Raw genomic sequence first — 27,219 nt, forward strand, 5'->3', positions numbered from 1 at the left:
ATAACATAAGGTGGTTTCCAACAAGATGAATTCAAAATCTGAACTCCTTTAAGGAAAAACATTTAGATTTGTTCCATGTGGTCTCAAAGAGTGATGGTTGGGGAAGCAGGTGAAAATTTCAGAAAGACAGACTGTGATCAGTGTGGGGAAATTCCTGGAACAGAAAGTCCTATTTGCCTTGACAGAGACACCATTAAGCAGGCCAAAGTATAAGAGGTTATAGGTATTGAGTGATTTCTTAGTAGGGCCACAAAATTTAGCTAATAAAAGTATGGGGTGCCCAGATACATTTGAATAATAGTTTTAACTACTGGATTTTTATATTATATTGGGGGGAAAATATAGATGACTACAGAATATTTAGGGTATCCTGAGAAAGCCAGTACAGAAAGCAGGACAGGGGTGCCTGGGTGGCTCAGTGGCTTAAAGCCTCTGCCTTTGGCTCAGGTCATGATCCCAGGATCCTGGGATCCAGCCTCACATGGGGGGGGGGGGGCTCTGCTCAGCGGGGAGCCTGCTTCCCTTTCTCTCTCTGCCTACTTGTGATCTCTGTCTGGCAAATAAATAAATAAAATTTTTAAAAAAAAAAGAAAAGAAAGCAGGACAAACCATTAAATAAAGTACACGCAGAATGCCTGACAGTCCCACCACCCATGAAATCCTACCCTCACCTATAAGCAGTGTTATTTACTTGTGCTAGTAGACCCAATCAGTTTCATTCTCATATCAACTAAGTTAAGCAGAGTCTTTGCTGGGAAATTCATAAGTCTAAGTTCCACACTATGTTACTTGAAAATGATAAAATTCTTTTTTAGAAAATACTTTTCTTAATTGCAGAATTTTACTGACACTATCAGACTTTCTTTGCTAACAGTCTCCCAAACCCTTTCTCAGTCTCCAACACCACATATTTCATGGGAAAGAGAATTAGTGGTAGGAAGTTCTAGTTTCCACCCTTATAGTCTTTATCAACCTGAGACTTCACAGTAAATATCCACATGCCCAAGGCAAGATCCAGACCTTTATACACCTTGAATCTTCAGACAATGCCTAGAACCTGGTACTTTCTGTCAAAATTTACTAAGTGAATAAATGTTCAGCCCTGTTGTGTCTGGGTGGCTCAGTCGGTTAAGCATCTCACTCTTGATTTTGGCTCTGGTTGTGATCTCAGGATTGTGAGATGGAACCCTGAGCTGCACTCCCCACTCAGCTGGGTGTCTGCTTAAGATTCTCTCTCTCTCCGGGGGCCTGGGTGGCTCAGTGGGTTAAGCCGCTGCCTTCGGCTCAGGTCATGATCTCAGGGTCCTGGGATAAGCCCCACATCAGGCTCTCTGCTCAGCAGGGAGCCTGCTTCCTCCTCTCTCTGCTTCTCTGCCTAGTTGTGATCTTTGTCTGTCAAATGAATAAATAAAATCTTAAAAAAAAAAAATTCTCTCTCTCCTTCTGCCCTGCCCGCCTCTCTCTCTGTCTCTCTCAAAATAAATAAATAAACCTTAAACATAAATCAACAGGGGCGCCTGGGTGGCTCAGTCATTAAGCGTCTACCTGAATTCAGCTGGGGTCATGATCCCAGGGTCCTGGAATCCAGCCCCATATGGGGCTCCCTGCGCAGTGGGAAGCCTGCTTCTCCCTCTCCCACTCCCCCTGCTTATGTTCCCTCTCTCGCTGTCTCTCTGTCAAATGAATAAATAAAATCTAAATAAATAAATACATATTCAGCCCTTCATACTTAGCCTGACTTCTTCGTGCTGGGCCCAGATATCAGAAGCCTAGAACCCAAGTGTTCAATAAATAGGGGAGAGAAACTACAAATGAGCCTCAAATGTGACTACACTATAAAGGCCCAGTCACTAACTACAAATGCATATGTATATGCCAATATGTCTGTGATGTTTGGTCTGTTTTCATCACAGTTACCTTGGCATTCTCTTGTTCCCCCATTGCTATTTAGAGCCCCTTCCAGCACCACCCCTCCCTCAGAGAGAAGGCCAATGACAGCACCCATTTCTCATTCTTGTTGCCACTTATCATCAGTTTCCCAGGACATGGGTCATCCTTCATTAATGACATTGGGAACTTGCTTTGGTATACACCAACTCACTCCTCAATTCCACACCTGTCCTCCATTTTAGGCAAGTCTGACATCACTCTAGTGGCCCATCCCATATACGCTGCCCACCACAGCAATATCCAACCCTCGATTAAGCCAACCACACAGTTTCTACATTCTGATCGGCTGAGTGGAACAGGAACCTATGGTTACCACTGTAGATTATGAACGTTGAAATTTCTATTGCACCCCAGCTGGATCTTTCAGCACTTCTTGGCAAACACATTCACCCTTACTGGATTCTTCTCCTGTATTCTACAGGAAAGCCTTGTTATTTTCCCCAAACTTTGAATTCCATCTTGGCTTCTTTAATTCTTATGAGATGTCCTAAGAAGAGCAAGACGGTCCATTGAAAAGTCTTTTAGGTTCTCCTGTCACTACCTCAAAATATGTTAATAGCCTTAACCTGCCTTTACTGCTGCCCCTCAGGAAAACATGTTCCTCCCTGAGTAACCTAACTCCTTTTCTCATGTATAGGATCCCACCGCTCATCTCCGAGGACCTTGACGAATCTTACTTAGCTTCATTTTCTTCCTCTGCTCTGGCTTCCTTCTACTAGGAACATTCCCAAATCTCTCATCAAAGAGTAGCTTCAAGCACCTGCTCTCAGTCTCTTCAATCCCAATTTTCTTGAACTAATTAATCATTTACATTCTGTATTTCCTCATCTCTCTCACTCCTGAGCTATTCAAAAAAATGATGGTCTTCCTACTATCCCTCTTTGGAAACATCCCTTTTGAAAGTCATCAGTGCCTAATCCAGCAACCTGTCTTTATTTTCCTGCCAATACCACACATCCCCATTTTACAGAGAAGAAAACTGAGCCTCAGAAAATAACATGCCTCAAGTGGTAGGGTCAGGATTCAAGCCTCACACTCTCCACCATATTTCTACTGTATCATCTTCCCTTTCTATCCCACACCAGCTTCTTGACTATCCCCCTGGGTCAGATTCCCAAAAATTAAATTAGTGGATCAAAGTATGTGAATATTCAATAAACAGTAGCTTTTTTTTTAGTACATATTATGTACCTAATCAGTGTCTGTGGAGGAGGCATTAAGTCTGCTGAGGAAATAGCAGCAAGACAAGAAAATTGCCCCCATGTGACCCAGACCCTTTGGCAGAGGCATGGGGAGGCAGGCCGGGAGGACAGGGAGATAAAGAATTAAAGAAGCCCTGATGGTTAAGGATGGTGAACACTATAATAGAGGACAGATGGGAAAGGCAATTAGCTTGAGTCTAAGCGGTCAGAGAAGGCTTTTCAGAGGAAGTGATGTTTAAACTAAAGCCTAAAGGAGAGAAAGAATTAACTGAGAGAGTAGAGGTGAGGAAAGAGGGGAAAGTTACCAGAAAAAAAAGAGAGAAAATGTGTAGAAACCCAAAGGCTAGACACAGCATGCAGCGTTTTAGGAATTAGAAGAACTATGTCTCACGAAGATGCTGAGGAGGTGGGCATTAAGTGTCTTAGGACAAACTGAGTAGCTCTGGCCATTAAAAGGTTTTAAGCAGATGGCACCTGGATGGGTCAGTTGGTTAAGTGTCTGCCTTCAGCTCAGGTCAGGTCCTGGGATCAAGTCCCACATCAGGTCCCCTGCTCAGCAGGGAGCCTGATTCTCCTTCTCCTAACCCCTCCCTCTTCTCTTCCCCCTGCTCCTATTCCCTCTCATTCACTCTCTCCCAGGTAAATAAAATCTTTAAAAAAAAAAAAAAAAAAAAGGTTAGGCAGAGGACATATGATGGGACTGGCTTCTTGTTTTAGAAAGACCTCTGCACTCCTTGGGGAGAGCAGATTGGAGAGCGGTGGGACTGAAGGCAGGGAGCAGGGCTGGGAGGCTGTTGCAGTAATCCAAGGATGCAGATGAGGGCACACTTTCTCAAAGGGGAAAAGAGGACAAGCAGGGGGGACTTGGAGGTAGGGGCTTTTAATACTTATTGCCAAAATAGTTTCCAGCAAAGTAATGCTGATTCACACTGCCTTCAGCGGCTTTCACGTGTTTCACGTGTCCCCGTGTGGTAAGAGGGCTTTCAGTCATTTCCAGCACTGTCTCTTCGCACGAGATACAACTGATCACGCCCTCTTTTTCTCAGATTCTAGAACATGACTCTGTCAAACTCACAAAATCCTTCACAGTACCAGGGAGTGTGTAATTTAAAAAATTAGGGCGAGAAAGAGAGAGACTGTCTCCTGAGCCTTTTCTGTGTTCTCAGGCTCATCCCTTCTTCCAGCCCCTAAATGTTCACATCCTATGTGCCGTCCTTGGTGGCCCCACTCTACCCTCACCATGAGCCGGTATCACCCAGGCCTCCATCTTCTACAATCCTTATTTCCATGTCTCCATGTAGCATTCTAGACCTGTTTTCTCCAGCCGCCTAATGATCGTTTCTACGAGGATAAGACGATATCTCAATCCTACAACTGAAATGAAAATTATTATGTCCTCCACTCCAAACTGATCCTTTTTAATGTGCTTCCAGTTTCAGTTCATAGCCTGATCATCTCCTTTACCCAAACGAGAACCCATGGGTCCCCAGGATTACACTTCTCCTTTACCAGTACATTTAGTCCCCAGCAGGGCCACTTCGGGGTCTGCTAGAATTCCCTCGTCCTCACTGTCAGGACCACACTTCCAGTGCTGAGCCCTCAGTATCTTGTCAAAGACATTTCTGCAGTTATCAGGCTTGGAACATCTCCACCATCCTATATTTCTTTGCAGTGATTTTCTTGTTTTAAGCACAAATGGAGCCCGGTCACTTCCATGTGTCCTACTTGCTAATGATTTCCATGTGCCCAAGACAAACCAGACCTTCTAAGACCTAGGCCCCAACGTCCCTCTCTGAACCTGTACTCCACCAGAAGCTATACTGCAGCAACTGCTCATCATTTCCCAAACACACTCGTGTGCAACTCATTCTGTCTCATGGCAAAGTCTTATTTACTTCAAAGGTCAGCTCAAATCTTAGCATCTCTCAAAAGGCTTTCCAACCTCTTTCTCTTCTAAATAGAAAGCTTTGTGTTAATCTCAGTTTTTTCTCTACTCCAGTGGCAAGTCTTTTACACTTTTATTTTACTGTTGATCACATGACCTCATAACTGTCTATCAGATTCTCCCACTAGATGTTGATGATCCCAAAAACAAGGGTCATGGAAATCCAGAATCCAGTACTGGGTTAGGCCAATAACTGGCCTACCATATGGTGTGTTCCCACTGCATGTCTAGGAAAGAAGGAAGGAAGGAAGGAAAAAGATTGAGAAAGCATACTCCATGGGACTACTATGACAACATGGCCAATAAAAATAATTGTAAATAAATTTTCAGATACGGTCATCCAAGGACATTAATTTTAAAGAATCATTAGTCTCTGCCTTCTTCGCTCATTTCCATTTAGTCCTTTCCTTCCTTCTTCAAGTCTGTTCATTTCCCTCTACCTTTTTATTAACTGCATTCACAGTGGTAATGGCACCTGTCCACTAGGATCTAACTTTATTAATATTCACCTTCTCATGATGCTAAGAGGCATCCTGACATCAGGAGAAGACCACTGAGTTCTAGATCAGTAGTTCTTTCCACAAATATTTATCGAGCACCTTCTATGTGCCAGGTACTATTGTAAGTGCCTAGATTACGTTCATGAACAAAAAAGACAAAGATTTCTGCCTTCATGAAGCTTATGTTCTATTAAAGGGCAAGAGGGATGGATAATAAATAATAAACATTGTGGAAGGTGAGGATTGTAAGTGCCAAGCTGGGGGTGGGCATGGGTAAAGGGCATATTGGGTTGTCCCTTTAAATGGAAAGCCCTCAGGGTGCCTGGGTGGCTCAGTGGGTTAAGGCCTCTGCCTTTGGCTCAGGTCATGATCTCAGGGTCCTGGGATCGAGCCCCACATCCAGCTCTCTGCTCATCAGGGAGCCTGCTTCCCCCCCTCTCTCTGCCTGCTTGTAATCTCTCTCTGTGTCAGATAAATAAATAAAATATTTTAAAAATAATAAAAAAATAAATAGAAAGCCCTCACTGAGAGATGAGATTTGAGGGGAGATTGGGTGGCTCAGTTGGTTAGGCATCAGAGTCTGGATTTCAGCTCAGGTCTTGATCTCGAGGTTGTAGGATCAAGCCCCAAATATGGCTCCAGGTTCAGGGATGAGTTTGCTTCAGATTCTTTCCTTCTTCCCTTCCCTCTGCTCACTTTCTTTCCTTGAAATAAATACATACATCTGAAAAATATATTTATATGAGATTTGAGCAAAGAAGGTGATGGAGTTACTTAATGCAGAGATTCATGAGAAGAGCGTCTAGGTGAGGGTAACAACTATAGCAAAGGCAGTAGATGGGGGTGTTTCTGGGATGTCTAAGAACAACAGGAAGGCCTGTGTGGCCAAAAGAGAGTAAGTGAGAGGAGAGTAGAAGGAGAGGAACGCCAAGAGGTTAATCAAGCCAAGTGTTACAGAGCCTTATACACTGTTGCCATTACGACTTTGGCTTTCATTCTGAGTGAGATAAACATTAATTGCAAACTTTGTTTTAAGTAGAAGAGTGTCATGATTTGACTTTAAGTCATTCAGCTGTTGTGCTGGAAATAGACTGTAGGGGAGAAAGGAAGAAAATAGGGAACAAGTCAGGAGGATGTTGTAGTGATTCTGGCAAAAGTTGATTGTGGTTCAAAACAGGGTGGTGGCAGAGAAGGGGAGAAATCATTGGTTTCTGGATATCATTTTTGGTAGAACCAACAGGATTTCCTGAAAGATTGATTACAAAATGTGAGAGAAAAAGAGGAAGTTTCCAAGACTTTGGGGCTGGGACACTAGAAGGAAGTTTCCATCAACTGAAATGGGAAGTGTGACAGGAAGAACAGAGTTTGAGGCAGGGGAGGGCACAGGGAATTGAGAGCTTAGTTTTGGACTTGTTGAGATTGAAAAGCCTATTAGATGTCCAAGGGACTATGTCAAATACGCAGTTAAATATATGAGCCTATGAATATATTTGGGGCAGATTTAAATATGGGAGTCATTAATGAATAGATAGTTTTTAAAATCATGAGACTGATAAACCCACATTTCTAACCCAAATACAATTATCTGCTATCCTTAGCCAAATTACCTAATCCCTCTTCTTTTTTTTCCTTCATCTCTGCAATGATAAGGTTAGGTTAAATAAGTGATTTTCAGCTGTGTTCAGTGGAGCACTTGGGCTTCCGTAGACAGAGCTGCCACAGTCAGAAAGATGTTTGCTCTCCCACTGCCTAAGCCAACAAGCAATCCTTTATTTTTACAGTCAGGATCCAACATACCTTTAGAGATGGTACAAATTGATATTTATTTTTTATACAGTATCATGGACTAGTGTGTGTGTGTGTGTGTGTGTGTGTGTGTGTAGAGGGTAACTTTCCAGATGAAATAATGAATAGCATCTCATAAAAAAATGACCCTGTGTATTTCCCCACAACTAGTCAGCTACCAAAGGGATATGTATAAATAAAGGTACAGATTAGCAATAGTACACAGTTATCCTAAAAATGCTTGTCATTGTTAACATGTGCTCAAGGTTTCCTCTCTGAAAGATACTTACTGAAAATCATATTTAGAAACTAAAAGATGTTATTCCATTTCTTTTAGACCCAATTAATGATAGCACTTCCTTTGACCCTGAAACTATTAGCAATTGATCATTTTAACTATATTATAATGTGTAAAGTTAATGCTGGGAAAAGACCTTAGAAATACTTCAGTCAAAAAAAAAAAAAAAAAAGGAGAGGGAAGGCAGCTGGGGTGGGTCAATCAGATAAGCATCTGACTGCTCAGATCCTGGTGTCAGGGTCCTAGGATCCCGTCCCGTAACAGGTCGCCCTTCCATCCCCCATCCCACCCTACCCCTCTTGTGGTCTCTTTGCCTGTCTCCCTCTATCAAAGAAATAAATAAATCTTTTATTTACTTAATGCATTTTTTTTAAGTTTCATTCATTTATCTGATAGAAAGAGAGAGCATAAGTGGAGGGGAAGAGGAAGAGGGAAAAGCAGACTCCCTGGGGAGCAGGGAGCCCTATGCAAGACTTGATCCTGGGATGCTGGGATCATGACCTGAGCTGAAGGCAGACACTTAACTGACTGAGCCACCCAGGCACCCTACATAAATAAATCTTAAAAAAACAAAAAAAAAAAAAAAAGAGAAAGAAAGAAGGAAAAGAAGAAAGAAAGAAAGAAAGAAAGAAAGAACAAAATACTTCAATTACCCTCCCTTTATAGTGGAGCTTAGGCCCAGAGGTCAAAGGTCATACCAGAACTGGACCCTAGGTCATCTCCTGACTCCCAGTCTAGTGTTCTTATCAACACAGTATGCTGATTTCAAGGTTGCCTCAGAAATGTCACTGAGGTTTACCATTAAGGCACTGATGTATGATCTTCCTATTTTTCTCATCTATTAATTTTACAATCTTTATATTTTCCCAATCCATTAATGTTACATTATTGCTTTTCCAATTTTTCCACAGTTCTAAGGGTCGTCCTTGCTGTTGCCTTTTGCCTGGTGTCTGGTGTCCTGGTGGTGCTGCTGTTTACCCTCCTCCGCTATGGGCCCTGCTGGCACAGAGACCCCTATCGGAACATCTGAGCAGATGGCTGGATAAGGACGGACCCACCAGACCAAACTCCTGGGGTGCATGATCTCTCAGTGATGCCTCATTCAAAGGACAGGCTTTCACAATGTGGCCATCATCCTGTCCACACCCTTCCCTTCGAACCTGTCTAGAGCAGGGTCCAAACTCCAAGAGACCCAAGGACTAGAGAATGAACCCACAAGTTACTTGGTTAGGTCTCCTGATGGTTGCCCTCCTCATAGCAGTATGGGCTTCTTATTCAGCTAGGAGGTCTTCTGCAAAGGATGGTAGTCCTCTAGATCTAGCATGGATGTCCAGAAAGAAAGAAAAATCGAACTCCAATCAGCCTTTTGCCTGTAAAGAGCAAAAGGTTGCAATGTGTGACAAAGACGTAGATTAAAGAAGACTGGATAATGAGGACAATTAAACTAGAAGTAGTATCATGTAGGATGATTCTTAAGAAGTAAGACCCAATTAGAAGGTATAAATGAATCATTTCTTTAGTTGTTAAGTAGATTTAATACAAATATGTACACACCCCTGAAAAGAAACCCCGCCCAGTGTTTAGTAGCTAACAGATTTCTGTGTGTGTATATGTGCTAACACACATAACATACACGTAGCTGTATTGAAACTGCCTTCGGGAGAGGGATTTCATTTTCAGAACCTGTAATATCAACTACTGTAATGGTAGCTCAGGTCATCTCCCCCACAACTTCTATAATGTGAAAAAAGCTAGAAAATCCAGGCAGCCATGGTTTTTTTGTTGTTTGTTTGTTTGTTTTTACCTCTACTGTCATCAGACCTCCATATTTTTATAGTTCCAATTTCTTTGTTTCATCTCAAAGTAAGAGATTTACTTTAATGAGAACTCTTCATGGCCATGATGAAATACTAATGTATTTAATCATCACAAATAGATCTGAATTTCTCAAGTGGCATGGCAGAAAGAAAAGTGAGCTGAAGGTTGATGACACCCTGGCACATCTCCGTACTGGCTTCAGGCCAATAACTTGGAACAAGTTCTTTTAAGTCTTAAAACTTGGCTTCATAATCTAAAAAAATGAAGAGTCTAGACTAGATGAATGAACATAGAAGTAACATCTAGTTCTCATGTTCTGTGAACAATTTATTTTTCATTTCATGCTGGGGATTCGTCATTGTCCAAGCAAGCACTTTCATGATTGATACCATTGCATTTAGCCTGAAATGGATTCTAAACAATCTTATCCCATGCTGACACTTTTACCATCCAGTTGGTGGGAAATTCAGTGTCATTCATTGGTAGGATTCTTCACCTTCTCAGGTATTACTAAAGGTCCCAGAATATAATTGGTGGGAAGAGTTGGATAAGAATCCTCTAGGCTACTGTCCACACTGGTATCCAGTAAACACACTGTCCATTCCCACATGGTCTCCTGAAGGTAGGCAGAGGACATCTGTGCATGGCCTCCAAGGCCATACACTTGGACTTTGCCATCCTGGCATTGTCCAGTCCCCTTCCTGGGATGATACCTATAAACCAGAAACTCTCCTAGAATCCTGCCCCATCTCTTAGTCTAGGAATCTTCCCCTCCCCTTGGATTCCACAGCTTTCTCCTGTAAACTTCAAGCGCTTACCTCTATCACTTTCTACATAATTCCTACTGAGCCAAGACTCTTAGGGGGGGAAAAAAAGCCTGAGAAGGAGGGAGTTATATTCTCTTGCCTGGCAACTGCTGCTTCCTCCTGCAACACAAAAGGCATGTAGGCAAAGAAATGCAAGATCCGGCTTCATCCTCAACCTGGGAAGGGGAAAAACATCTATAGCTGCAAGAACAAAGGACAAATTACCGTCTCTGTAAAGTAGCCAGCCATTTAGTAATGAGACCATAACATCTTATGCTAATACGTAATGAGATTTGAAAATAGAAGTAGAAAATAGAACCGTAAGTCATGGATTTTTTCACTTATTTAACAAACATTGATAGAGGACCTATTTGCTAAAAACTGGCTTAAATGCTAAATTGTCCATCCTTAATCTGACTGCCAAGGTGTTTGGCCGCAACAACAGCTTTATATAGGGTTGATGGAATATAAAAGTTTTCACCACCTTTCCCTAATATCATCTTTTAATACTGTCAGTAGCTAAAAGGACCCCTACTTTCTATTGTTTCTGGATTCTTTTTTAATATCCCTCATTTCTCTTCTTTTACCATCTCTTGATTATTGTAAAGAAAGCTTTCACGCCTGGCTTGGTTATTTCTTTTACCTTCCACAGAGCTGCTCTGTTGATAAACACTGTCATTGTTTTTCATAGTTAATGGCAGAGTAAAAAACACAAATGACAAATGATCTATAGTGACAAAGCTGGCAACACAAATCCACTGTACCATTCCTCAGGAAATAAGCTAATTATCTGTCTTCAACAGAAAAATATTCAAATTCCCTCTATCGATAAAAGTAACCTTTTCAGATGGATCAGAGAAGCTCAGTAGACATAAGGATAAATATTGTTTGAAAGATAACTGCTAGGATTGAGATAACTTCCGCTCTGAAATGTGTTGCCCACTTTGAATGGAAAATTTGAATTGGTATAGAGGTCTTGGAACAGGATTAGAGTAATGTAATCATTACCACATCACTTTAGGGAAATGTCCTAAAAAAATAAAATTCTAAGTAAGATGTACACAGAGAATTCCTAGCTAGAATGGCATTATGTAAAGAAGTATTAAGAGAATATGATTATATAAAAAGAATAATTTATGGTATTAGAAGAGTACAACACTTAGAGGCAAACATTTTATTGGAAGTCATTCAACCAACAGAATTTTTTATATCAGGACTGGCATTGCTTCTCCCTGAATTCAGTCGTGTTCCCATTCTCCCAGCTTCCTGTTCTCGAGCCATCTTGTTCTAATATTACTAGCATTGATCCTTTCTTCATTGCCAGGGGAGTTTCTTGGCAAGTGAAAGCCAAAATGAGTTTTCTCCTTCAGAACTCTCTTTATACAAACCCCATTGAGTAGTAATGAACATGTGCTACATTTTGGTGCTTTAGACCAGGGCTGTCTAACAGAAACATAATACAAGCCACAAATAAGGACCCCATATGGGATTTAAAATTTTCTAATAGCTACATTATAAAAAGGTAAAAGTCAATATAAAATTTATTCTAATAAAATTTAACCCAGTGTTTCGCAAAAAATCACTTTAACATGTCATTAATGTTTTAAAAATTATTAATGAGATATTTTTCAGGGGTTTTTTTTTTGGAGTAAGTATTTGAAGTCTGATGTGTATTTTACCCTTAAAGCATATCTCAGTTTGAACTAGGTACATGTCAAGTTTCAACAGCCGTATGTGGCTGGTATAATTGAACAATTATACTTTAGACAAGATGATGAACAGTTTTGAAGGAGAAAGAATGTTTTGGGTTGTTTTGTTTTAATTTGCAAGATTCACTTTCAGGTGATTGTGAAGAAGTGAAAGTCATCTTTCGTATACGTCTACATCTTCCTGTTTTTTATGTGTGCTGAATTGATCAAGGATTTTTCTGAAATGTTTTACTTGCAAACCTGTCTTAACAACAGTACCTTAGACTTTTTCCAAAACCATCCTATGCTAAATGAACTATTCCTCTTCCTACAAAATTTCTAAAGAAGGAATCTGACAACCCACTTGGACTATAAGTATTGCTAGATTGGGGGAGGGGTGCCTCTTAAATTTTTTATTAAATTTGTTGTTACAAGTAACTGTTTAAAACAAAAATAAATTCAGATAATACAGAAGGGTCTAAAATACAAGGTAAAAGTTCTTTCTACCCACTTCCACTCATCAGAGGCAAGCTTGTCAACAATATTTGGTTTTAGTTCTTCTAGTGACTAGCATGAATTTTATGAACTAACTTACACTTAGATTTTTCTGAAATTTCGCATCTTTCATTGCTCTTATAATGCAAGATGTCCTCTTTCTTGTACTGTTTTTTTTTCATTTTCTTGAAGTAATTTTTTAAAGGCTACTTGAGCACTAAGCTTTCTGATTCTGACATGTCCAAATATGTGTGTATTTGCCCTTTCACTTACCTATCAGTCAGCAATGTTTACATTTTCAGGTTGAAAATCAGTTTACCCCAGAATGTGAATGCAGTATTCTGTTGTTTTCTAACATACAGGACTGCTGATGAGAAGTCTGATTGGTATCGTTCTTATCCAATGTAAGTAATCTGGTGCTGTTTCCTTTCTTTTCTTTTCTTTTTCTGAAACTTTTTAAGTATTCTTTTTATCCATGGAATTCTGAAATTTCTCTAGAATGCATGTAGGCAGTGTACCTGTTTCCTATTTAATTATATCTGGCTTACACTTGTCTTTGACTCCAGAAAATTATATCCTTGAACTTGTATTTCCTGGATTTATCCTCCATGCTTCAACTTTTCTCACATATTTTCCAGCTTTTTATTTTATTTCTCTACATTCTAGGAGATTTTATTTTCCAGAACACTAATTTAGTCTCCAGCAAATCCATTCTTTTTTTATTTCTAAGAATACTTTCCTATTCATTGATTGTTCCTTTTTCATGATAGCCACTTCTTATTTTATGAATGCAATCTATTCTTGAATCTTTAAGAATCCTACTTGAGGGGTGCTTGGGGGGTTTAGTTGGTTGGGCACCTGCCTTTGGCTCAGATCATGATCTCCTGAGAGACTGAGCCCCAAGTCCGGGTCCCTCCTTAGCAAGAAGCCTGCTTCTCCCTCTCCCTCTGTCCACCCTGCCCCTGCCCCAATCACACACACACACTAGCTCGCTCTCTTTCAAATAAATAAATAAAAGCTTTAAAAAAAAAAAATTCTACTTGGAATTTTTTTCAAGTTCTCCTCTGTTCCCTAAATTACCTCTGTTTCTCTGGGCTCAGTTGTTTGAATTTATTAATCTTGGTCTTTCTCTTCCATGCTCTGGGTTTTTCTCAAATATTCATGAATCATAATCCACAAATGAAGAATTCTGTGGATTCGTAGGGATGGCTAATCTTGATTTCCCTTTTAGTCATGTATATCTCTTTTCCCAACAATATGTTCTTGAATAACTTCATTAAAATTCTTGTTAGCTTGGTATATTACTTACTGTGTGATGAGAGAAGCTCTAACCTTCTCTTTGGCTCTTTCCGAAAGAACCATGTTCATCTCTTGTGGGTCTGACTACAATTTCCCCATTTTGACTTCTTCATCAGTTCAATCTTACCTGTTTATCTTAGAAGAATTTCTCCAAACATCTGCTCTGCCACCGTCCCTCTCTGTAGCACTGTTATGATTTCATTCTTATTTTTAACATCTTTTATTTTACTGCAGGAAAACATTGGGAGGAAGGGAAGTTAAGTGCAATGGGTCTTTTTTTCCCTAAACAGGAAACCCTAAGTTTGTTTTTCTAGCAAAGGGGTCTATAATTGCATTCGTCAAAGTTTAAAAAGTTATGCTATTCAGTGAAGGAAAAAGAAAAAAGATATAATGCTATGTACACAATTTAATTTAATCTCACTAACATTTGCTAAGTTAATCTCACTAACATTTGCCAAGTGCCTGCTCTTAGAATGAAGTAGGGCCCATAGTTTCTCTCATATTTTTCTCTTTTTTTTTTAAGATTTTATTTATTTGTCAGAGAGAACACAAGCAGGGGGACCAGCAGACAGAGGGAGAAGCAGGCTCCCTACTGAGCAAGAAGCCTGAGGTCAGACTCCATCTTGGATGACCTGAGCCAAAGGCAGATGCTTAACTGACTGGGCCACCCAGGCATCCCTCTCTCATATTTTTCAAAGAAAATCTTAGCTCAAGGAAAGGTTAAATACCATTGTGCCATTGTTTGATGCAAGGAATACAGTACTGAATTATTTATAGACCCTGCCTTCATAAGGCTCACAGATAACATTAATTTCTTTAACTGGGTTTTTCTGTTTTTACTAGCTTATACTATTTTTCCTTCGTAGTGCCTCAAGGACTTGGCTCTTCCTTTGTAGTGCCGCCACCCAATTTTGCCCTTCAGTACCGAGTCTGGTTTTAAACCACGTGGCCTCCTTGTCCTTCTGGCTAATTTTGCACAACACTATAGCTACCTTCGGGGAGAAGGTAGCTATAGACGTCTGGACTGTCTTGGCAAGAAGGGGCCTGCTTGGCTGCCAGGGTGTCTCCAATATGAGAAACCTGGGAGCCTTCGTGACTGGTGAACCCAGGACTCCATAGGCAACCACTCCAAACAGGGTCTGATGCCACCAGCTTAAAGCTGCTGCCTCAGAAGGAGTTTTGGGAGGTGGGTTCCCTCCACCTGCTGGGGGTTATACAGGTGGTTCATGACAGACTGAAACTGCAGGCCCAGAGGCAGCTGACCAGATAGGTTCCCGTGGAGCCAGGGTCTTAGAACCGGGCAGCTACAGGGAGTATGTGCATCGGCCTAACCCAAGCCATAGCTGAAGCAAATGCGTCTATTCTCCCTGTAGAATCCGGACTGCCTTGCCTAGGTCGGGGTGCACCAGATGTTCTCCAATAAGAGACGCTCGCTGGAGAAACCAATACCGCATCAAGCCCCTAGTTCAAATTGGGGTTGACTGTTGCCTGCTGAAAGCTGCAGACTCAGAAAGCTTTGGGGGAGTGACCCCCCCTCCTCCCTGTAGGCTCATTCTGGAGCTCCCACACCTGGAGTGCTCCCACAGGCTGAGGCTGGCCCACAAGGTGTGGTTTGCACCTGCACACGTACGCAGTTCAGGGTGGCCAGGGAACCCGAACAGGGCAGGTGGAGAAGGAGGCTGGGTCAAAAGAGACTGCTGTTTCAGGTATCTGGCATCCCCCTAATTCTTTTTTTTTTTTTTAAGATTTTTTAAGATTTTATTTATTTGACATAGAGAGCAAGATCACAAGTAGGCAGAGGCAGGCAGAGAGAGAGTGGGAAGCAGGCTCCCTGCCGAGCAGAGAGCCCGATGTGGGGCTCGATCCCAGGACCCTGAGATCATGACCTGAGCCGAAGGCAGAGGCTTTAACCCACTGAGCCACCCAGGCACCCCTGGCATCCTCCTAATTCTAATCTTAACCTACACAAGTACCCATATTCTCCCTGAAGTTAAAGTCGGAGGAATCTGGACAGCCTTGCCAGAATAGGGCCTGGAGGGCAGCCGGGGAATCCTTCACTAAGGGACACCCGGGAGCCTCAATTATTGGTACAGACCCTATCAGACAGCCAGTCCAGACGGGGACTGACGGGGCCATCTAAATTGCCTCCTCAGAAAAGAATTTTGGATGGTGTGCTCCCTCCACCCTAGAGGCCATGCAGATGATTCCGAACTGGCTGGAGTCCACAGGCCCGGAGGGCTCAAGGGTTCCCAAGGCAGGCTGAAGACGTGTGCGCAGTACCAAGGGCCAGACCTGGGAGAAGACAAGTGTCTGGAGAAGCCAAGTCTCATGGGAGAGGGCTGTTGGGGATCCAAGGCATCTGCCTAATTCCAAGTCTTAACCAGCACATATTCATATGTAGGCATACCTCAGAAATACTGGGGTTCAGGGACGCCTGGGTGGCTCAGTGGGTTAAAGCCTCTGCCTTCGGCTCAGGTCGTGATCTCAGAGTCCTGGGATCAAGCCCCGCATCAGGCTCTCTGCTCAAGCAGGGAGCTTGCTTCCTCCTCTCTCGCTCTGCCCACCTCTCTGCCTACTTGTGATCTCTGTCCGTCAAATAAAAATCTTTAAAAAAAAAAAAAAAAAAAGGAAGGAAAGAAAGAAATACTGGGGTTCAGTCCCGGCTACTATAATAAAGCAAATATTGCTTTAAAAGGAGACAACTGAAATTTTTGGTTTCCCGGTATATATAAAAGTGATATTTGGGAACCCTGGGTGGCTCAATTGGTTGAGCATCTGACTATTGATTTCAGCTTAGGTCATGATCTCTGGGTTGTGAGATCGAGCCCCTCGTGGGGCTCAGACCATTGGGCAGGGAGCCTACTTAAAATGCTCTCTCTCGGGCGCCTGGGTGGCTCAGTGGGTTAAGCCGCTGCCTTCGGCTCAGGTCATGATCTCAGGGTCCTGGGATCGAGTCCCGCATCAGGCTCTCTGCTCAGCAGGGAGCCTGCTTCCTCCTCTCTCTGCCTGCCTCTCTGCTTACTTGTAATTTCTCTCTGTCAAATAAATAAATAAAATCTTTAAATAAAATAAAATGCTCTCTCTCCCTCTGCCCCTCCCTGCTCACGTGCTCATTCTCTTTCTTTCCCTCTCTCTCTCTCTAAATTAAGGGAGGGGGTATATTTACACTATACTGTAGCCTATTAAATGCAGTGCAATAGCACTGATGAGGGAACAGAAGGCTACCTGAGGGCAAAGCATAAACTGACGCCCTGCAACCTCCCCGCAGACCTCACCCCTGCTTGGCACAAATGTGACATTTTTCTAGGAATCTCCTAACTATCTTAATGTTAATGCCTTACTAGGGAGGTAAATAACCTTAACTTGACAATGGAAAGGCCTCCATTATCTCTTAGGTCCTCTTTAGATATGAAAATTCTTTCCAAAACTTCCGTTTCATTACTTCTCTGATTCCCAAGTATACAGTTACCACTCCTGAAGCCCACTCCATCCACCCGACCCGCTCCGTGTAGCTGCTCTTTCTGCCCACTAGTCCTGTCCCTGTGCTTTTCTTTCTTTTTTTTTTTTTTTAAGAATTTTTATTTATTTGACAGACATAAGCAGGCAGAGTAGCACATAGAGGGAGAGGGAGAAGCAGGCTAGGAGCCAGATGTGGAACTCGATTCCAGGACCCAGGAATCATGACCTGAGCCGAAGGCAGTCGCTTAACCAACTAAGCCACCCAGGTGCCCCCGCCCCTGTGCTTTAATAAACCACCATTTTGCACCAAAGACGTCTCAAGAATTCTTTCTTGGTTGTCAGCTCCGGACCTCACCCCACTGAACCTCACCAGTATTCCAAAACCACATCAGCATTAGCTCTTTAAAAAAAAAAAAAAAAAAAAAAAGTACATACCTTAAAGAATACTTGATTGCTAAAAATGCTAACCATCATCTGAGCTTTCAGCAAGTCATAACCACTGATCACAGATCACCATAACAAATATAATAAAGTTCAAAATACCGCAAGAACTACCAAAATGTGACAGAGACACAAAGTAAGCAAATGATGTTAGAAAGATGGCACCAATAGGTTTGTTTAATGCAGGGTTGCCACAGACTTTCAATTTTTAAAAAAAACAGTTATCTGCGACGCACAAAAAAGTGAGATACGCCTGTATTCTTAAGATTTCTTTCGGCCCCTTGTTCAAGAATATACATTGGTTTGATTCAAACCACATTCTCTATAAATACTTGATTTACCCAACCAGTAGTACTGTTGGTGCCTCATCACCTTTGGGTCAGTTTCAAGCTGGAGGAGTTCCATGCAGCCCCACCTGAAATTAATTAATTAGAGACATTGCCGAAGCATAACAAAACCAGCGGTTTGTGCCTAAGAATCCACAAGGATGTGAGGCACCTGGGTGGCTCAGTTGATTAAATGGCTGCCTTTGTCTTGGGCTGAAGCTGGAGAGCTAGGTTTTTGTCTCAGGGAGTCAAAGAATGAACCCCGTGGACAACAGAGTGAGTAAAACTATAGCAGTTTCTTTCTTTCCTTTCTTTCTTTTGAATTTTATTTTATTTTTCAGTGTTCCAAAATTCATTGTTTATGCACCACACCCAGTGATCCATGCAATATGTGCCCTCCTTAATACCCACCACCAGGCTCACCCAACCCCCGCCCCCCATCAAAACCCTCAGTTTGTTTCTCAGAGTCCACAGTCTCTCATTGTCTGTCTCCCCCTCCAATTTCCCCCAACTCACTTCTCTCCCAGTGTCCTCCATGTTATTCCGTATGCTCCACAAGTAAATGAAGCCATATGATTGACTTATTTCACTCAGCATAATCTCCTCCAGTCCCATCCATGTTGATACAAAAGTTGGGTACTCATAATACTCCATTGTATATATGGACCATATCTTCTTTATCCATTTGTCCCTTGAAGGACATTTTGGTTCTTTCCACAGTTTGGCGACTGTGGCCATTGCTGCTATGAACACTGGGGTACAGATGGCTCTTCTTTTTCTTAAGTGAAGATACACAAACAGCTCTCAAGAGTGAGAAGGGTTCTAACAGGGTTGCCAATGAAAACCTTTAGGGTTGGTCTTTTATAGAAAGCTAACCAGGGAGCTTAAATCCTTTTAACATCTCTATTGATAACCTTCAATGGCTTACTTCCTTTTTAGCATTGGTTATTCTTTGTTGGTCACAAGTAATTATCATAAAGACACCCACCCCCACACACTTAGAGCAGGGTGCTCCTATTTGTGCCCTTATCTCTGGTTTCCCCACACCTTCACATTCTGGGGATTTCTGCGAGCCTCATCACAAAGCCCCCTATCTATCTCTCCCTACATAGCCCCGTCTCTCCCTCACTCAAGGTCATGATCTCAGAATCCCAGAACGAGCCCCACATTGGGTGTCCCTGCTCAGTGGGGAGTCTGCTCCTCCTTCTCCCTCTGCCCCTCCCACCTGTTCATGGTCGAGCCCCCACACTCACTCTCTCTCAAATGAATAAATAAAAAATCTTTTTAAAAATCTTTTTTAAAAACAGATTCTACAAGGATGCTTGTTAAAGATTCAGATTCCCAGTCCTCAATCCCCCAAATTTCGATTTAGTAAGCCTAGAAATCTGCCTTGTTAGCAAGCACCACACCTGACTCTGCCATAGGCAGTTCCGGACCTGTTTGGAGAAACCCTGCTCTAAACTAGGCAGAAGCCCTCAGGCTGAGCCGAACACTCACCTGCTACTTACTTCAGGTTTGTCAACTTAGTCAAGAGTCTGTAAGGAACTCAGAGATCTCAAACTGCCTTAATTAAGTCGACATTGAAAATGTATTTTCTTTTTTTTTTTTTTTAAGATTTTATTTATTCATTTGACACAGAGAGATCACAAGTAGGCAGAGAGGCAGGCAGAGAGAGAGGAAGGGAAGCAGGCCCCCTGCTGAGCAGAGAGCCCGACGTGGGACTCCATCCCAGGACCCCGAGATCATGACCCGAGCTGAAGGCAGTGGCTCAACCCACTGAGCCACCCAGGCGCCCCTGAAAATGTATTTTCAAAAAAAGAAGTTGGAAACAGGCACACATTTGAAATGTAGTTTTAGTAGGTCTCATCTGAAGAAAGGAGGAAATTAAAGAAGTAAGCCCTATGAAAATTGTGGGTTTTGAGAACAAAGAGTGATGGCTCCTCAAAAGGTCGGCCATTCACAGTTTGTGGTTCCCAAAATAACAAATTTCGTTAGCAAATAAATAGAAATATGCTTACAGTGATCATATTTTCCAGGCCTAAACATGGGAAAAATAAACTTACAATGCAATCAAATGTTTGAAACAATAATTTCTCTGAAAAAACCTAGGACAAATAGTAACTTTACCGAAGATAAGTAAGTAACATACCAAAGAAAATTTATTTTTTGTTTTTATTTATTTATTTTTAATTTTTTAAAAAGATTTTATTTGTTTATCTCAGAGCAAGCACAAGCAGGAGGGCGGAAGGGAGGAGGGGAGGAATGAGGGGTGAGGGGTAGAAGCAGACTCCCTGCCCAGTAGGGAGCCTGACCGGAGGCTGCATTCTAGGACCCTGACCACCTGACCTGAGTCAAAGGCAGATGCTTAACTGAGTCAGCCAGATGCCCCTAAAGCCAAACTTTAATACATAACTCTTTGTTGCTATATCTTCTAAAACTACATGTAAGTACCACCTTTTCCTATCTATCTTCCATCCCCCTTACATGTGTTGTACAAAGTAAATCATACTTGAAATGAATAAGATAGGTGGGGGAAAGAAAACATGTGTGTCTCTCCTTCAATCTTTAGAAGTGTATTTTTTTTCCTTTTTCCCCCTTTTTTTGGCAGTGTCTTTTCACATTTATGTCTGATCTACATATAATGAAATTATTTTAAAATTTTATACAAGACGAGCTAAGTCTTTTAAGCCAAATTTTTGTCAAGTGCTTATGTGTTAGAAGTTACTATTCTTGGGGCTCCCTTGGTGGCTCAGTTGGTTGGGTAGCCAGCTCTTGATTTTGGCTGAGGTCATGATCTCAGGAGGGTTCTGACATTGAGCCTGGCATCAGGTTCTGCATGGAGTGTGGAAGCTGCTTAAGATTCTCTCTCTCTGCTCGGCAGGGAGCCTGCTTCCTCCTCTCTCTCTGCCTCCTCTCTCTCTGCTTGTGATCTCTATCTGTCAAATAAATAAAATCTAAAAATAATTTTAAAAATTAATAATGAAAACAGTTACTATTTTCAGTAAAGTGACTCAAGGAAATTTTTATTCAACACCATTTTCAAACATGGGGAACAAAAGAGAATAAGGTAGTAGAGCCAAATTTCATGGGTCTAAATCTGTGCCTGCCACTTGCTAGCCATATGATCCTGGGAAAGTTATTTAACATTCCCATGCCTCGGTTTCCTCATCTGTAAATGGGAATAATTATAGTACCTGTCTCAGAGGATTGTTATAGGAATAAACAGGTTAACATTTATAAAGTGCCAGGAAGAGTGCCCGGAACATAGTAAACACCATATAAGGGTTTGTTAAATAAAATATTGAATGAAAAGATAAGACTATCATTCCCAGCTAAAAACACTATGATTTTGAGTTTTATAAAGTTAAAAGAAGTAACCATGAGATGTCATTTTTCATTAGCTCTCTGTATAATCTTGAAAGCAAGGTTTTTTTCCCCCAATCTTCTTATACCACATTTTGAAATGACAACTATTATTAAAATGATGAAAAGTTTCATTTGGTGGAAGAATAAGAAAACTTGAGATCTTATTAAAAATATTACTTTGGCTGGGGATTTATTTCTGAGAGAGGATTCTTAATGTTCTCTGGAAAAATCAAAGCAAGATTTTAGCACAAGGTCAACTGTAATAGAATGCTTAAATAAAAGTCATTAAAACAGGAAGAGAGATTCCACAGTGAGGCCGGCTTAAGTTATTAACAATTCAATGGAAAGGTAGATACTGCAAACAAATGAACCAAAAACAAGCAAATGAGTGGTTTCTAAAGATGTTATCTTGTTAATGATAAAATAATTTCAAGTAGACTAATACTGAATATAGGTGGTAGATATCTCTCTTTCTTTGATCTCTTGCTACATACAGGGTAACTTCTTTCTTATAATTATAGATATAAATTACCTCCTCTGTGCCCAGGTTTCAATGACCTCAATGAAGCAGACATGGCAATGTCTCCAAAATTGAACAGCTGCTGGTGAACGGGAGCCCTTCAGTAATTAGGTGATTCCAAGCAGGGTCTAGTGATCCCCACAGTCAAATGATGAAGCGGCTTTTCCAGGCAGTGTTTGCATTCTCTCTGTAGTACGTCCATAGAAAATCATGAATGATCATTTCTCACAGCTTGGAAATCCTGAATAGAGTAGGCTACCAAGTTATTAAAACAGTCACTTTGTTCATCTTCTTTTTCCTTGCTACGCAGATCACCTTCCTGGCCTCTTAAGGGTGACATTCAGTTCAGATCATTCATCATGTACAAAATTACTTCTCTTGGTTTTCCGAAAGACTGACAGGGACAAATGGAGATGAGAAAAGCATTTACAATGCTTTTAAAGCAATGACGTTTCCAAACATAAGACATTAAGAAGCTGTTATTTTCATAATTTAAACATTTTACACACACACACACACACACACACACACACACACACACACGCAATTCTTAAGAAGTTACTCTTTGTTAAAATGTGGAAAAGTACCCATATGAATGGGATTGTGTGAACCTGGAACACCCTAGTTTCACTAAAGCAATTGATGACACATTCCTGTGGTCAACAAAGATATTTTGTACATTCATTTAACAAACATTTATATGGCACTTACTGTGTGCTGGTCCTGTGAGGTAGGTACAAATAGTAATATCATGTCCATTTTATAGGTGGAGAGTCAGAGGCTAAGTGATCTGCCTACAGTCTCAGAGCTGGAATGTGACAAAGATGTGATCTGAGCCCAAGATGTCCTCTTCTAGACAACATCCTTTTAAACTGCTAAACCATACTACCTTCCTTTGAGGAAAAGTACTCAGGTAAGATTCTCAGAAAATCACATCACATTCTTATTTTATTTTGTTGTGTTTTTTCTATCCAAAATGTCTCACTGGTGTGATGTGAATGCCTGAAGAAAATGACTGCTAAGATGATATGTGATTCCCATTCAAGTAGAATGTCCTTTTATTTTGGTAATTTCAAGCTTAATGTCTCTTAATGAAATTGAGGTGAGTGTTTTTTTAATTTTTTTTTTACTTTATTTAAGATAATAATATTCTTAATCTGACCATTTCAAAATCCCTGAAAGATTTAGGAAGCGACTCTATATTCACAGAATATATTATTCTCCCGATTAACTCTGACCTGCCACAATTACATAGACATGACCTTAAAGTGGTTTTTATGTAGATGCAATAGAATATGAAGATAAGATCTGATAGTCTCACATTTCATGAATGACATTTTGGGGCTAAGATATTCAAGTTAACAATCTAATATGTTGATGAAATAACCAGATATGTGTTAATAATTCAGCTCTCCCTTAGCTCCACTTAACAAAAAATTAGTGCTGAGAACTCTGAGTTGTCAAATCATCCCTTCATTTTAGTGCAGCAAGATCACTGCCAAACCATATCATCACATCTGAACAGCTGATTAGTATTGCAAGTCCATTATGAGCCCCTCAAAGAGGGCTAAACCTTGACCCCTAATTAATTAATTAATCAATAAAGACAAGTTTCCAGAAACCAGAGCACATGAACCAGAGCACATAACAATAAAGGTAGTCAACCTAAATTTAAAAATAAATTTACTAACCTAAAGTTAGTAAATTCAAATCTACTTTTACCAAATTAACACAATAACTTTATAGACCATAATTAATGATCCTTTTCAGGAAAATATGCTGAAATGAAAGTATTACTGCTTGCCCCATGAAAGATACATTGTCCTGTTGGAAGGCAGATGTAGATTCTAAATAGTGTTGCCCATTTTAGATCAGTCAAACATAAAATAAAATAATGCAAAGAATTGCTGGCATTATATGCTGGTCAAGTGACTATGAATAAGTGACTCCGTTTCTTCTTCTTTTTTTCTTTTCTTTTCTTGTTTTTTTTTTAGAAAGGGAGGGTGGGAAGGGACAGAGGGAGGAGGAGGAAGATCTTAAGGATACTCCACATGGCCAGCTCAGATACTGACACGGGGTTCGATCTCATGACCCTTAGATCATGACTTGAGCCAAAAATCAAGAGTCAGAAGCCTAACCCAGTGAGCTATCCAGGTGCCCCTAAATGACTCCATTTCTGTATTCCTCTCTCCTTTGTTGGATTTGCAACCCCTACATGCCAATTTCAAGCATTTTAGCTTCATCTTCACCATTTGGGCCATAACTATAGCAGTTATGGCCTAGTGTATCTTATAATTGACCCCTTTAAAAATATACTATCTCATGTGTGAACCCAGAAATGCTAGTTGTACATATTCTAATATATGTTAAGTTAAATTTGAACTACTATAATCATAAAAAGTTGATATGCACACTATCTGAAAGCACATGTGGCACATATATATTTTAGGAACCACTTCAATAATTCAGGAATCACTGAAAGTATTTCAAGAGAGATCCATTTGGGGGCACCTGGGTGGTTCAGTCGGTCAAGCCACAACTCTTGATTTCGGCTCAGACCCTGATCTAAGGGTCCTAGGATTGAACTCCTGTCTGGCTCTGTGCTCAGCATGGAGTCTGGTTGAGATTCATTCTCTCTGTCTCTTTCTCTCCCTCTGCCCCTCCCCTTCCTCAAATAATAAATAAATCTTTGGGTGGGGGAAGCTCATCTGGGAAAAAAAAGGATCCATTTGGTCCTCAGAGAGACTATGTGTGCCAAATAATGTTTCAAATGTATTAACTCATCTAAATCTCATTATACTTGAGAGGATGGAGGATCCTATTTTATTCCTAGTTTACAGATATGTAAATTGAGGTAGAGACAGATTAAGTCCCATGCCCAAATCAATAGCAGGCCCTATGGTGACACAGATTTCAGTCACAACAGGTTGACCTCAGAGCCCATACTAACAGCCATGACGGGATAGTGCTCCTCTGAGTCTGGAGAGTTCCTATGTTCATGTCCATATGTACAGAGATTGCTTCCAGCACAATGACACCATTTTAACTTGCATTTCCATTATCCTCTCTCAAATCCTCTCATACTCTGCCTTGGAGAGAATGTAACCTCTGAAAATCTTTGGGAGCCAAACCAGGAGTCAGCATTTGGGAAGGATCCTAGGGCGAAGCTGAGATCTTAGAAACAAGGCTGGGTACCTTAAGAATCATAGGCCAGGGGTGCCTGGGAGGCTCAGTCAGTTAAGCATCTGACTCTTGGTTTCCACGGAGGTTGTGATGTCATGGGTCCAGAGATCAAGTCCCGTGGTGGGCTCCTCTCTGAGAGGAGACTGCTTGAAGATTCTCTCTCTCTGCACCTCCCCCCACTCACGTGCTCGCATGCTCTCTCCTTCTTTCCTTCTTTCTAAAGTAAATAAGTAATTATATTTTTTAAAGATTTTATTTGTTTTTTCACAGCAAGAGAGAGCATGAGCTGAGGCGAGAGATAGAGGGAGAGGGAGAAACAGACTCCCCAACCGAGAGCAAGCCTGACACGGGACTCTATCCCAGGAACCCAAGATCATGACCTGAGCCAAAGGAAGATGTTCAATTGACTGAACAACCGAGGCACCCTAATAAATAAATCTTGTAAAAAAAAATAATCATAGGGCATTTATTGGACAATATATTTTGATTCGATCCTGTTACTCCCCGTAGTTCTTTAATGTCAACAAAATGCTATGCAATCCTCAATATGTCAAGAATTCCAGAGTTTCCTTTTTCTGCCTGTTAATTTGCTAATTAATATGAAGGATACAAAAGACATGTGGAACATGGATGGTCATGGTCCTCTGTTCTGTCTGTTACTCTCTAATGACCTGCCCCAAATTTCAGTGGCTTGAAACAGGCATTTTATTTTGCCCACGATTTTATAGGTCATGGATTCTGGAACAGTTCAGGGGAGTAACTTACCTCTAATCCACGTGGCATCTCATAGGATGGCTAAGATTGAAGAATCCACTTCCAATATGGCTTCTTCACCCAAGTGTTTAGTACTTCAGTGTTCCTTGGTTGCCTTTTCTCTCCATATAACATTTCATCCCCCAGGTCTCCTTCAGAGGAATTAGTTAGGTTTTTTTACAGCATGGTGGTCCAGGTTCATTGGGCTTCTAACATGGTGTCTTGCTTCTATGTGGAATAAAGTAGAAGCTGACAGGTCAGTTAAAGCGCCCATGCTCAAACTCAGGCTGGTCTGGCATCCCTTCTAACATATTCGGTTGGTCAGAGCTGTCACTGACAGGTTCGAGGGAGTGGAAAAAGAGTCTACCTCTTGATGGGGGAATGCCAAGGTCATATACTGAAGGAGCAAGCATATGCAGGAACACTGTTGCCACCTTCTCACGAACACACCGTCTGCCACACCTCAAAGAGCTTCTACTCTAGGACAGGGTTTCATAAACAAGAGTCTCTGCATAAAATTCAGGAGGTCTTTGAACTTAGGGAAAATTCTGCTTTCAGTTTCCCTAGTCTCTATGCTTTAGCATTTTTGGTCCGTTTTGAATACAAGCACAAATTACAATACTTAGAGCGACACCTGTGACTTTGTTACCAGTAAAAATTGCATATATTTTTACAGCACATTTTGTTGTTATAAGTGCCTCAAAATATCATTTATACTCATCACTATTTTGAAATTATAATGACAATAAAATCCTCCACTAGATCTTATGTGAAGTGTTAATAAAGAAGCAGTATAGAGCCTCCTGGGTGACTCAGTCCATTAAGCGTCCAACTCCTGATTTCCGCTCAGGTTGTGATAACAGGTTGTGAGATAAAGCCCTGTGTTGGGCTCAGCACTGGGTGTGGAGCCTGCTCAAGATTCTTCCTCGCCCTCTGCCCCCTCCTCTCTCTAAAAAAAGAAAAAAACAAAAACAAAAAAACAATGTATTACTCTGTTACAATTTTGGTTTTTAGCATTTTGATAGCTATATTTCAATTTAGATGGTCTCTCTTATAATCTTATATATTTTACTTTAAACATTTAAAAGCATTACTCCAGAAAGGGGTCTACAGACTGCACCAGAAAGCCAGAGGGTTTCATGGCTCAAAAGAAAGTTTAAGAATTCCTACCTTGGAGGAAGATCAAAGCACTAAACATATAAATATAAAATAATTAGAGAAGCCCTACATAATGGTAAAATCTAATGTTGAATGCTGTAGCACGGGCTTTAAGTACTATAGGATTTCTTCCTCCTGGTGCTATTATTTGATTCAAGATAACATGTTTTTTTGTTTGTTTGTTTGTTGTTTTTTGTTTTTTTTTTTTTAAAGATTTTATTTATTTG

The 27,219-nt window shown here is 41.0% G+C and overlaps 1 protein-coding gene across 3 annotated transcripts in view; it reads left to right on the forward strand.

Annotated features, from left to right (window-relative positions):
• The window catches only part of ACP3 (acid phosphatase 3), a 70,560-nt gene extending 44,089 nt beyond the window's left edge, over nucleotides 1–26,471 (forward strand). The window contains exons 11-14 of one of the 3 annotated variants that reach the window (XR_009350893.1): nucleotides 8,592–8,755; nucleotides 12,850–12,891; nucleotides 22,665–22,811; nucleotides 25,352–26,471. Coding sequence is in view for 2 of the 3 variants with exons in the window: in XM_059162606.1 (XP_059018589.1) it covers nucleotides 8,592–8,710 (119 nt within the window). In the remaining variant the exon portion in view is untranslated. Of the gene's footprint in view, nucleotides 1–8,591; nucleotides 12,467–12,849; nucleotides 15,596–22,664; nucleotides 22,812–25,351 lie in introns of those variants that run through there. The other 2 variants (XM_059162606.1, XM_059162605.1) reach the window with 2 other exon arrangements.
• Nucleotides 26,472–27,219: the final 748 nt, after the last annotated feature.

Source organism: Mustela lutreola, chromosome 2 (genome assembly GCF_030435805.1).
Source record: "Mustela lutreola isolate mMusLut2 chromosome 2, mMusLut2.pri, whole genome shotgun sequence".
In the NCBI taxonomy this organism is placed as follows: Eukaryota; Metazoa; Chordata; class Mammalia; order Carnivora; family Mustelidae; genus Mustela; species Mustela lutreola.